The sequence below is a fragment of the Callithrix jacchus genome, chromosome 9, assembly GCF_049354715.1.
Source record: "Callithrix jacchus isolate 240 chromosome 9, calJac240_pri, whole genome shotgun sequence".
Lineage (NCBI taxonomy): Eukaryota > Metazoa > Chordata > Mammalia > Primates > Cebidae > Callithrix > Callithrix jacchus.
In genome coordinates this window covers 116,234,755-116,247,576 of record NC_133510.1, presented here as the reverse complement: position 1 = coordinate 116,247,576, position 12,822 = coordinate 116,234,755, and the positions used below count along the sequence as shown (strand labels likewise).

At 45.9% G+C, this 12,822-nt stretch overlaps 1 protein-coding gene across 13 annotated transcripts in view; it reads right to left on the bottom strand.

The window, feature by feature from the left end:
* The window catches only part of TPCN1 (two pore segment channel 1), a 75,315-nt gene that overhangs the window by 28,143 nt on the left and 34,350 nt on the right, over positions 1 to 12,822 (bottom strand). For 12 of the 13 annotated variants that reach the window (XR_013522137.1, XR_013522139.1, XR_013522138.1 and 9 more), the window contains exons 3-6: positions 6,146 to 6,270; positions 2,621 to 2,797; positions 993 to 1,106; positions 69 to 199 (exon numbers count right to left, since the gene is read on the bottom strand). Coding sequence is in view for 10 of the 13 variants with exons in the window: in XM_002753081.5 (XP_002753127.1) it covers positions 69 to 199; positions 993 to 1,106; positions 2,621 to 2,797; positions 6,146 to 6,270 (547 nt within the window). In the remaining 3 variants the exon portion in view is untranslated. The remainder of the gene's footprint in view (positions 1 to 68; positions 200 to 992; positions 1,107 to 2,620; positions 2,798 to 6,145; positions 6,271 to 12,822) is intronic. The other variant, XM_009004721.5, reaches the window with a different exon arrangement.

Below are 12,822 nucleotides of genomic sequence, written 5' to 3'. Positions count from 1 at the left end.
CCACTGGCCCAGAGGTCAGGCCACGCCACGATAGTGACTGTCTTCCCAGCTTCCCACCCAGGCCTTACCGCCGGACGCCGCCGCAATACCGACAGTCCACCAAGAAGATGCAGCGCAGTGCCCGGGTCACCCGCACATGGGACGTCTGCCGTACCAACACCACGATGGCCTCGACAAACTGCACCACCAGCACTGAGGTCTGCGGGCGGCAGGCATGGAGCACCGTCAGCCCACCCACCATCCTGCATACCTGGAACGGGGGACTGGAGAGGCAGTGCCTACTCTGGCCTTAAGAGGCCTTCCCTCTCTCCAGCCCTCTCTCAAACTTCCTGCCAACATCAGGCAGCCCCAGGAGAGGAAAAATCCAGCTGCTGGCACAGATGTGTGGTACCAGGAGAATGAGATGAAGGAGACGGCCCCAAGCAGCTTGACTGCTGGTATCCACTGGCGAGGCAAAACCTCCACTCTGCCAGCCCCCTCCATCAGCCGTCCCCACTCGCACCAGGGATCCCAGGCCTGCAGCTCCTCTCCATCTCTGCTTACTTGGCTACACTCTCCCGGAGCAGCACACATGCTCCACACTCTACAAAGCGCCACCCTGACATGCTCCTACTCATGCCACTCTGTGGCACAGAGAGAAGACACACAACTAGGGAAGATAAGCCCAGGGGAAGGGGGCAGACAAAGCTGGGTGTGAACCCTGCATCTCTGGATAAATGTAAAACAGAGAGAGCAGCACCTCTCTCTCCAAGGTGACTGCACCAGTGCCTGGCATGTACAAAATACTCCATCACATTAGCTACTGCTGGCATTACCAAGGCATCCGGAGCACTGGCAAGGCTGAGGTCATGGTCAGGACAGGGACCCTAAGATCACACCTCTGAGTGTGGACTGGGTCCACAGTGGATTCTGAATTGTGCCAAAGAGACAGGTTTGAAGGTGACATGGGAGAAAAGCCTGCAAGGAGAGGGACAGAGGGTCGGACACATCACCTTGACCATGGTCCGTTTATGCCGGATGAAGGTGTGGAGGCCCAGCCAGCGTAACTTCATGCAGAGTTCAAACACTACTACCATCAGGGCGAACAGTTCCAGGGTGGCATGGACCTAAGACCAAAGGGTGTGGGGATGCGTCATGGCCAGCCCAGCCCACGGCCATTCCTTTTTGGCCGACCCTCCCAGGACCTGGGAGTGCCCCAGGACATCCTCCCAACACACATCAGGGTTACAAAACCTGGCTCTGCATGCCGAAAGGCACAGCCTTGGTCACAGGGCTTTCCCCAGAACAACTCAACAAAAACTCAGTATCTGTGAAACTGACAAGCTGGTGCAAACAGTGAAAAATCAGGAAGGAGCCTGAAGTTCAAAAGTGCATGCCACCACGCTCAGTTAAGTTTAAAACAAATTAGCTGGGCATGGTGGCATGCACCTGTAATCCCAGCTACTTGGGAGGCTGAGGCAGGAGAATCGTTTGCGCCCAGGAGGCAGAGGTTGCAGTGAGCTGAGATCATGTCACTGCATTCCAGCCTGGGTGACAGAGGGAGACTCAGTCTCAAAAAAGAAAAGAAAAGCAAGATAAAATGTAATATCTAGCCTTGTTCTATGAGGGATTTCATGTAACTGACAAAAGATCTATAAAAGACACTAAGAAAGCTTAGGAAATAAAATCTGATAGTCAAAGAAACAAGGACTGTCAAGCACAGAGCAGCCTCTAAAACTCTAATCCCCATTCTGGATAAAAGGACAAGAAGACATGGAAAACCCTCAGCTGGAAAACCTTCCCAACAGGGAAGTCAAGGGCTCCCGGGGAAACAGACTCAGGAGAGCTCCTCCTCCTGGGGATGGGGAGTTCTGGGGCCCGTGGACATTCCGGAGAGCAGGAACTGACGGAGTGAAGGGATAGGTGGAGGAATTTCAGCACAGGGGACAGCATGGGGGAGGCGTGCAGAGGAAGGAATGCAGACTGGCCGGAGCTGTGAATTTCTGGCATGAAGAGGGAGAAACAGGGAAACTGAGTCATGGAGGGCCTCGGCGGCCAGGCTGGATAAGTGCTTCCTAACTCAACAGGCACAAGCTTCCTTCCCTGCTTCTGTGCCTTCCACACACTCCTTGATAAGGGACAAGCACGGCTCCACACCTGCTCTGGCCCCCACTGAATGATGGCTGAGCCTGGGCATGGGGACATCTATGGGGTTGGAGCTGCCCACAAAACATCCTACCCCTCCCACAGTGACCACACCCAACTGCTTTCTCCTCTGAGGCTGGAGATAGAGCGGTGGGAGTGTCCATTGGGTGCCCTGCCCACCCAGAGCAAGGTGTGGGCACTGGTCCTGAGCAGAGCCAATGGGACACTTTCCTTCCCTGGAATTTACTGGGGGGCAAAATCCCAAAGAGACAGGATTAAAGCCATTCACTTCAACAGGGACACCAGGCATTTCTGCCCCCAAGGAGGGGCAGACTGTCCCGTGTCTCTCTGACCATCTCATGTCTCTCTGTGTTAAGTCTGTCTGCAGTGTCTGCCCTCCCAGAATGTTCCTTTTAGGGGTTCTGTTGCTTGCCCTGAAAGCTGTGGCTCCCAGCCTCCCCCGCCCCCGCCCGGTGTGAGAAGCATGTGCACTCACATAGATGCCAAGCCGGAGTGCGGGGACAGCAGGGGCCTCGCACAGGGAGAGCAGCAGCAGCAGCAGGGCCGTGGCCAGCTCCATCAGGTAGAAGAGGTGATTGTGTGCAAAGAGGTAGGCCGCCAGCGCCTTAGCATCCTTGGGGTGGGTGAAGAACTTGTCATTGTTCTCGCCTTCCTGTAAAGATGAGAGCAGTGTGGGTGTGTGAGCCTGGAGACCTGCCCAGTGCCAAAGAGGAGTGGCGGGCAGGGGAGGAAAGTAGGTTTCAGATAGGCAGAGAGAGATTCAGGCCAGAGATAGAAGATGCAGGAAAATCAAAATGGTCTTCACAAAACTGCACGCTGGTCAAGTCTCACTCCTGCCTGCTGATGGGCTCAAGAGACTTGCTGCTTCTTAAAAACCACTTGGAGGAAACAAAGACTAAAAAGGTCCTGAGACAGCCAGGTGTGGTGACATCCCGGCTACTCAAGAGGCCAACATGGGAAGATCCCTTGAGCCACGAGTTCAAGTCTAGCCTGGGCAACACAGCAAGACCCCATCTCTTTAAAAAAAAGGGGAGGGCGGAGGGGCTGGGTGCAGTGGCTCACACCCATAATCTCAGCAATTTGGGAGGCCAAGACAGGAGAATTGCTTGAGCCCACGAGTTTGAGACTAGCCTGGGCAACATAGTGAGACCCTGTCCACACATGTTAGCACATGCTTCTGGTGCTAGCCACTTGGGATGCTGAGATGGGAGGATCACTTGAGCCCAGGAGGTCAGGCTGCAGTGAGCCAAGATCGCATCACTGCACTCCAGCCTAGACGACACAGCGAGACCCAGTCTTTAAAAAAAAAAAGAGACAGAAAAAAAGATCCTAAGAGGAGGTAAAGAGAAACAGGCACCTGCAATCCCCACAGAGGCCAAGTTCTCCCTTTAGGAGTGCCCAGCAGAGCATAAAGAGCTCAGGGGCCTGGGAGGAACCAGATGAGCTGAGCCCTGGCTTCCTACCCCTTCCTTGAGGAACATCAGGAAGGTTCCTTCACCTTTGAGCTCAGCTTCTTCAACGACAAAGGCACTAACATTAGTGATTCCTCCTGGGGCTATTGTGAAGAGAAAAGGTGAAGACATTTGTAAGGCACTTAGGGTGGTGTCTGCCACATGGTCAGCTCACTACAGGTATTCACTATTATCATAACTCACATGAATATTACCAGAAAAAAAGCAGCCCAGTCAGACCCTTTATCACCCATCAACAGCTACCCAGAACAGGCACAGTGGCTCATGTAATCCCAGCACTTTGAGAGGCTGAGGCGGGTGGATCATCTAAGGTCAGGAGTTCAAGACCAGCCTGGCCAACATGGTGAAACCTCATCTCTACTAAAAATAGAAAAATTAGCCAGGCATGGTGGCAGGCACCTGTAGTCCCAGCTACTCAGGAGGCTGACGCAGGAGAATCACTTGAACCCGGGAGGTGGAGGTTGCAGTGAGCCAAGATCTGCACAGTGGCGTATCACTACTATACATTACTATACATTTACTTACTTCATATCCTACTTCATTTTAATTGACAAATAATAATTGTATATGGGGTACAATGTGATATTTTGATTTATTTATATGTTACATAATTTTTTTTTTTTTAGACAGAGTCTTGCTGTGTTGCCCAGGCTGGAGTGCAGTGGTGCGATCTCGGCTTGCTACCTCTGCCTCCTGGGTTCAAGCAATTCTCTTGCCTCAGCCTCCTGAGTAGCTAGAACTATAGGTGTATGCCACCACATGCAGCTAATTTTTGTATTTTTAGTAGGGACGGTGTTTCACTCTGTTGCCCAGGCTGGTGAGCTCCAGTGATCCGCCCACCTCGGCCTTCCAAAGTGATGGGGTTACAGGTAAAAGTCACCGCGCCTGGCCCATTCTCACCACCTTATTCTGGGGAAGTCCCTGCCTGTAGTTTGCAGAGTGACTGTGAGTAAGTCATTTCTTGAAGCTGGATAAATTGCTCCCCTCATTAGCAAAATATCAAGATAAACTGCAGACTTGGTAGCAAACCTGACAGCAGACCACACCTGGCTAATTTTTGTATTTTTTGCAGAGATGGGCTTCTGCCATATTGCCCAGGCTTGAATTTCACTAAATCTTTTTTAAATGACAAAACAAATACTTGCAGTGGAGAGCTGCTTCAGATAAGAAAGATTAGGGAAAATTATGATTCAAATGAATTTAAGAAAAAGTCTGTTTCCTCTTCCAAACTCTTACTCACTGCACCCCAGAAACTGGAATCTTACAGTGACAAGATTGGCAAGATAAAGATTAAAATGCCACCACCAGTGGGGCCATCGGTAAAGAGGCAATATTTCCTGTGGAGAGGATTCCATGCTGAACATCAAGGCCCTACAAATTGTTGATTCCTTCTACCCGCTAACTCCATTTCCTAGAATTTCCATTTCCTTACTTTCCTAGCAAAATAATCCTAGATGTAAGGGAGTGGGGGTGCTATGTATAGATTGTCCTTGGATTAGAATTTACAATGAGGGAAAATATTCAAGATTATCAGATTAAGTCAGTCAGAATAATTTACCCGATATAATTTAAAGCTATTTAAATAGCCAGGTGTGGTGGCTCATGCCTGTAATCCCAGAACTTTGGGAGGCTGAGGTGGGCAGATCACCTGAGGTCAGGAGTTCAAGACCAGTCTGGCAACATGGTGAAACCCCATCTCTACTAAAAATACAAAAATTAGCTGGGCATGGTGGCACGTGCCTGTGGTCCCAGCTACTCAGGAGGCTGAGGCAGGAGAACTGCTTGAAACCGGGAGGCAGAGGTTGCAGTAAACTGAGATCGAGCCACTACACTCCCAACTCCAGCCCAGGTGATGAAGTGAGACTGTCTCCAAAAAAAAAAAAAAAAAAATATGCTTATGCTGTATGCTATGGGGAAAAAAAAAAAAAAGGAGACTATAAAATTGCAGATATCGTATGACTTTTAAAAATTATTTTAGAAAACAGATGTATTATTCTTAATATACATTTTTTTAAACCTGAAAGAAAATAATGTTGACAGTGACTGCCTTAGGTGAATGTTTATTTCCTCTTGTATCTAAATTTATTATAATGAGCATGTATTACTTTCACATGAAAATATTTTTTTCAAAGAAAGAAAAATCCTAAAATAGCAAACAGGAAAGCAGAAAGCAGTAACAAGTTAAACAAGAATAAAGCTGTATCATTCAGAATGTAAAGAAAAATTCCCTGCTGAGAACGTGGTCTCTCGGTGTGCCCTGAGAAGAGGGAGGATGGCAGGGAAGGCCAAGTGGACAGACTCTAGGAATAACTGTGGAGGTTGGCACAGCCCCGAACAGAGGTCTGAAGACAAGCCGGCGCACAGCAGTCTTCCCCTGTGAGCACAGTCAGGTCAGCGCCTCCATCTTACGAACCTGAAGCTCACACACGAGCAGCAGCAGCATGAACCAATGCTGGAATGGAATTTCTGGGCACCTAGCAGAGCCCGGGCTGCCCCGCCCCACCACCAGGGGCAGAGGAGATACTCACCTGGAGGTAGATTGCTGCCTCTTGGTAATTCATCTCCCAGTTGTGTGCGGGGCTGGAGGGGGAACTCTCACCCCCAGAGCTGAGACTGGGTACCTGGGAGTCATGGATGGCATAGCTGCCGCCATCTGCAGTGGAAGAGGAGAGAGATTTACTTGGCACCCAGGCTTAAGAGTGTAAAGACACCATTCGGCAGAAGAACAGCCTGGCAGTCCCTTCCTATGCTCACATAGACTTCCTGTCATCTTCAAATCAACCTCCAAGCTGTGTACTGATAGTGGCAAGAATTAGCATAGCTGGTTACAAATGTTTTCCTTTCTCTTGATAAGTGAAAGAAGCAAGTACAAAAGAGTACAAATTGTGTGCTATCTACTGTGTACAAAAGGGAGGAAACAAGAAAACATAAATATGTCGACTTATCTTTACCAAAAGAAACACAGGAAGGAAAAATGAGTGAAACTGGTTGCCCTACAAGGGCTATGAGGAACAGGGAAGACGGATCCTTTTGGAATACTCTGACCCTTGGAAGCATATTAATATTCTACTTAGTTAAAAATTAAAAACAACTGCATTTGTCCCCGGGTACAGGGCCATCTGTTGCTCTTCCCTGCTGGTGGCCACGCCCTCCTCTCCCAGCAATGCTGGGCCATCTGTCTCGGCAGAACATCCTCCCCTTGCCCTCTGTCTATGTTGTTTGGCTCTGGCCGACTCTACCCCTGGCTCCTGGCAGGTGACCTGGGCCTGGCAATGAGCCCCTCGTCTCCCTTGGGCCCAGGGATTGGTTCAGGCATGGCTGTTGACCCAAGTCTGGCCAGTGACAGCTGAACTTGAAACCGTCCCGGGCCAATTAGGAAGGAGGGGCTTTTTCCCTGTTGTTGCTGGCGGCTGCCTCTGCCACCACATGGGAGAAACTTGCCTGAGAAGGACGTCAGCAGAGAACAAAACAATAACCAAGAGATAACGCTGACACCAGCTGCACTCCTGAAATCCAGCTGTGCCTAAAATCTACCCCTTAATTTCCAAGATACAAGCTGATAAAGAGTCTGAGTTTGGTTTGTCAATAATCCTGAGACTCTACTGATAACAGTAAACAATGCCACCAAGAAATGACGCTTTGTTTGTGAATTGATTGGAAAGAAGTGAATCCGAAAGAGAAATCTGTTAAGTCCACATTGTAAATGATCCACCTGAAGGAACGTAAAGAATCTAATGTTCTGGAAAAAAAAAAAAAAAAAAAGAATCTAATGTTTTGGGCTAAGCACAGTGGCTCACACCTATAATCCCAGCACACTCAGGCGACACAAATCACCTGAGGTCAGGAGTTTGAGACCAGCCTGGCCAACACACGAAACGCTGTCTCTACCAAAAATACAAAAATTAGCCAGGTGTGGTGGCAGGTGCCTGTAATCCCAGCTAGTCAGTAGGCTGAGGCATAATAGCTGGAACCTGGGAGACAGAAGTTGCAATGAGCCAAGATCTCGCCACTGCACTCCAGCCTGGGGAAGAGAGCAAGACTCTGTCTCCAAAAAACAAAAAGTAATACTAGGATTTGCACAGTTCGCAGGAAGCAAATGTGTAAGGCTTGCAACCATGCAGAGGACAGCTCAAGGGCTGCTGGGTTGCAAAAGGTCCTTCTGATCTTGAACTGCCAGTAAAGAGCAACCAGGTCCAACCATATGCAACTTACTTTCCCAACTCCCCGCCTTTTTTCTTTCTTTTTTTTTTTTTTTTTTAAAGACACAAGGTCTCACTTTGTCACCTAGAATGGAGTACAGTGACACGATCATGGCTCACTGCAGTCTTAAACTCTTGAGTTTAAGAGATCCTCCTGCTTCAGCCTCCAAGCAGCTGGGACTACAGGCATGCACCAACACACAGGGCTAATTTTTGTATTTTTATAGAGATGGAGTCCTTGTTGCCCAGGCTGGCCCCAAACTCCTGGACTCAAGCAATCCTCCTGCCTTGGCCTCCCAAAGTATTGGAATTACAGGTATGAGCCATTGTGCCCAGCCACTCCACCCTTTTTCTTTCTTTTTTTGAGATGGAGTCTTACTCTGTCACCTAGGCTGGAGTGCAATGTCGTGATCTCAGCTCACTGTAACCTCTCAAGCGATTCTCCTGCCCCAGTCTCCCGAGCACCTGGGATTAGAGGCACCTGCCATCATGCACTGCTAATTTTTGTATATTTAGTACACATGGCATTTCGCCATGTCGACCAGTCTAGTCTTGAACTCGTAACCTCAAGTGATCTACTCGCCTTGGCCTCCCAAAGTGCTGGGATTACAGGTGTGAGCCACCACACCTGGCCAACCCTACCAATTTTTAAAAACAGTTTCACTAAGGTGTTACATAATAAACTGTATATATTTTAAGTGTACAGTTTGAGTGACCTATGTGCATATCTGCAAAATCATCACAACAATCAAGATAACATATCCATCACCCTCCCGTGCCTCCTTGCCCATCCATGCCCAGGCAATTACTGATCTGCATTCTGTGACTATTACATGAATCTGCATCTATTATATTATTACATGATGCATTATATAAATGGAATCATACAGTATATATTACTTTTGCTTGGCTTCTTTCACTTAGCATAATTATTTAAAAATTCATCCACATTGCACTGTGTAGCAACAGTTCATTCTATTTCTTTGTTGAGTAATAGTTTATCCATTTACCTGTTGATGAACAGTTAAGACTGTTTCTAGTTTGGGGTTATTTCAAATAAAGTTCCTCTGAACATTCACAAACATTCATTCTGGGCTTTGCGTGGACGTATGCTTTTTGCTTCTTTCGGTAAAGAACTAGAGGTGAAATACCTAGATCACATGTTTAACTTTTCATGAAACTGCCAAACTGTTTTCCAAAATGATTGTACCACTTTACATTCTCACTAGCAGTATATGAGAGTTCTAGTTCCTCCACATCTTCATCAACTTTTAATATGCTCACTCTTTTTAAGCAATCTTTCTTTTTTTTTTTTTTTTTTTTGACAGTCTCCCTCTGTTGCCCAGGCTGCAGTGCAGTGGCACCATCTGGGCTAACTGAAACTTCCATCTCCTGGGTTCAAGCGATCCTCTTGCCTCAGCCTCCCGAGTAGCTGGGATTACAGGTGCATGCCACCATGTCTGGCTAATTTTTATATTTTTATTTTTAGTAGAGATGGGGTTTCACCAAGTTGACAAGGCTGGCCTCAAACTCTGGACCTCAGGTGATCCACACACCTTGACCTCCCAAAGTGCTGGGATTACAGGCACAAGCCACTGTGCCCGGCCAACTTAAGCATTCTAAAAGGTGGGTAGTGGTATATCACTGTTTTTCATGTTCATGCTGGAAATGTGCATTTCCCTAACAGTAATGTTCCAGATGTTTATCATTTGTGTTTCTTCTTTGCAGTGGCCAGATCTTTCGCTTTTTTCTTTGTTGTGTTATCTTCCTATTATTAAAATTTTAGAGCTCTTTTATACACTCTGGATACAAGTCTTTATCAGATACGTGATGATTTGCAAATATTTTTCTGTTTGTGGTTTGTCTTCTCATTCTTTAACAGTGCCTTTCTACGGTCACCAAAACAGAAGTTTTACAAATTTTGATGAAGGCCAACTTATCCATTTATTCTTTTATGGATGAATACTTTTGATATTGTATCTAAGCAATCTTTGCCTGACCCCTGGTCATAAAAATTTCACATCAGGATAAGGAGGGGAGGATCACTTGAACCCAAGAGTTCAAGACTAGCCTGGGCAACACAGTGAGATCCCATCTCTACAAAATAAAATAAAATAAAAAAGATTCCACATCAAGGCACAGTGGTGTAAGCCTGTAGTCTCAGCTGCTCAGGAGGTTGAGGTGGGCAGATCACCTTAGCCCAGTAGTTTAAACCAGCCTGGACAACATAGAAAGACACTGTCTTTAAAAAAGAAAAAAAAAAAAAAAGATTTCACGTAATACCTCAACATCTTGACTACTGTGGATTTACAAGTCTTAAAATCAGGTAGTGTTAATCCTCCAACTGTGTTCATCTTTTTTCAAGGTTGTTTTGGCTAGCCTGGTCTTTTTGAATTCCCATATAAACTACAGAATTAGTCAACTTCTTTGTCCCTAATCTAGGAGTCCAAAAAAAAAAAAAAAAAAACAGCCTGGGCAATATAGTAACACCCTGCCTCTACAAAAAAAAAAAAAAATTTTTTTAAGTAAAATTAGGCAATGGTGGCATGTGCCTGTAATCCCAGCACTTTGGGAGGCTAAGGGGAATGGATCGCTCGAGGTCAGGAGTTGAAGACCAGTCTGGGTAACATAGTAAGACCTCATCTCTACAAAAATATATAAAATTTAGCTGGGCATGGTAGCTTGCACCTGTAGTCCCAGCTAGTCAGGAGGCTGAGGTGGGAGGACTGCTTGAGCCTGAGAGGTCAAGGCTAGAGTGAGCTATGATCATGCTATGCACTCTAGCCTGGGTGACAGAGCAAGATCCCATCTCAATAATCATAATAGGCCAGATGCAGTGGTTCACACCTCTCTAATCCTTGCACTTTGGGAGGCTAAGGCAGGCTGATCACCTGAGCTCAAGAGTTTGAGACCACCCTGGGAAACATGGTGAAACCCTGTCTCTACTAAAGTACAACAAATTAGCTGGGCGTGGTGGCATGTGCCTGTAGTCCCAGCTACTTGGGAGGCTGAGGCATGAGAATCGCTTGAGCCCGGGAGGCGAAGCCTGCAGTGAGCTGAGACTCCACCACTGCACTCCAGCTTGGGCTACAGCGTGAGACTCCGTCTCAAAAAATAATAATAATAAACATAATTACTCAATTTCTACTTAGAAAAAAAGAAAGCCTGCTGGGATTTTATTGAAATGGTGTCAATCTATTCGGGAGACATCTTAAAAACCAATGAACATGGTATATCCCTCAGTTTATTTTGATCTTCTTTAATTTCTCTTAGTAATGTTTTGTGGCTTTCAGTATACAGACCTGATACACCTTTTGTTAGATTTATCACTAAGTCTTTCATATTTCTGATGTTGTTGTAAATGAAGTTGCCTTTTAATCTCAATTTCCAATTGTTTGGTGTTAGTATACAGAAATACAACTTATTTTTATACATTAGCTTTCTTATTCTTTTCTTTTCTTTTTTTTTGAGATGGAGTTTCACTGTTGTTACCCAGGCTGGAGTGCAATGACGCGATCTCGGCTCACCGCAATCTCTGCCTCCTGGGTTCAGGCAATTCCCCTGCCTCAGCCTCCCGAGTAGCTGGGATTACAGGCATGCGCCACCGTGCCCAGCTAATTTTTTGTATTTTTAGTAGAGACAGGGTTTCACCAGGTTGACCAGGATGGTCTTGTTTCATGATCCACCAGCCTCAGCCTCCCAAAGTGCTGGGATTACAGGCGGGAGCCACCGCGCCCGGCTATACATTAGCTTTCCCTCCTGCAACCTTGGTAAACTCCCTTAAAAGGTCTAGTAGCCTTTGTAAATTTCATGGGGTTCTCTGTATAGATCATGTAGTCTGAGAATAAGGAGTTTTACTTCTTCCTTTCACATCCAGATGCCTTTTTTCTTGCCTTATGGCACTGTTTAGAACCTCCCTTACCTATTGAATTTAAATGATGAGAAGGAATATCTTTGTCTCGTTCCTGATCTTAGAGGAAAAGCATTCAGTTTTTCACCATGCAGTATGACTAATCTAGAAGTTCCTCGTAGATACCCTTTATCAGGCCAACAAAATTCCTTTCTATGTCTAGTTTGTTGTGAGATTGTACCACGAATGGGCGTTGAATTTTGTCAAACACTTTCTGTATCTACTTCAAGATGATTTCAGCTTGAGTATCCCTAATCCAAAAATTTGAAATCCAAATGCTCCAAAATTAAAAACTTTTTAAGCACCAACGTGACACTCAAAAAGAGAAAAAATGCTAATTGGAGCATTTTGGATTTCACATTTTCAGATTAGAAATACTCAACCACTAAGTATAATGCAAATATTCCTAAATCGGAAAAAAAAAATCAGAAATACTTCTGGCCCCAAGCATTTTGAATAAGGGCTATTCAACCTGTATATGGTTTTTCTTTTTCCTGTGGTTAATACAGTGAATTACAATGATTGATTTTTGAACATTAAACCAACCCTGCATTCCTGAGCTAAGTCCCTCCAGATATCATGCATTATCCTTTTTATATATTATTGCATGTGCTAAAATTGTTTATATTTTTTGTATCTATGTTCATGTAGAATGCTGATCTTAAGTTTCTTTCCTTGTGATGCCTTTGCTGGTTTGGGTGTCAAGGTAACGCTGGCCTTATTTATAAAATGGGCTACAAAATAACTCCTCCTTTTCAAATTTCTGAAAGAATATGTGTTAAATTGGTATTTCTTCCTTAACGTATAGCGTTCACCAGGAAAGCTATCTGGGCCTGAAGTTTTCTTTCTGGGAAAGTTTTTACCACGTATTAATTTTCTTCAGTAGATATAGGGCCATTCAGGTTTTCGATTATTATTGAGAAAGCTTTGGTAGTTTGTATCTTTCAAGAAATGCCAGGAGGTTAAGCAATCTGTCCAAAATGACACAGCAGTAAGGGCTGAGCCAGGCTTTGGCCCCCAGCAGCTTGCCTCCAAAGCAGATGCACTTAACTGCTACACTGCGCTATCCCCTCTAAGGAAGAGGAGTCTGGGATGA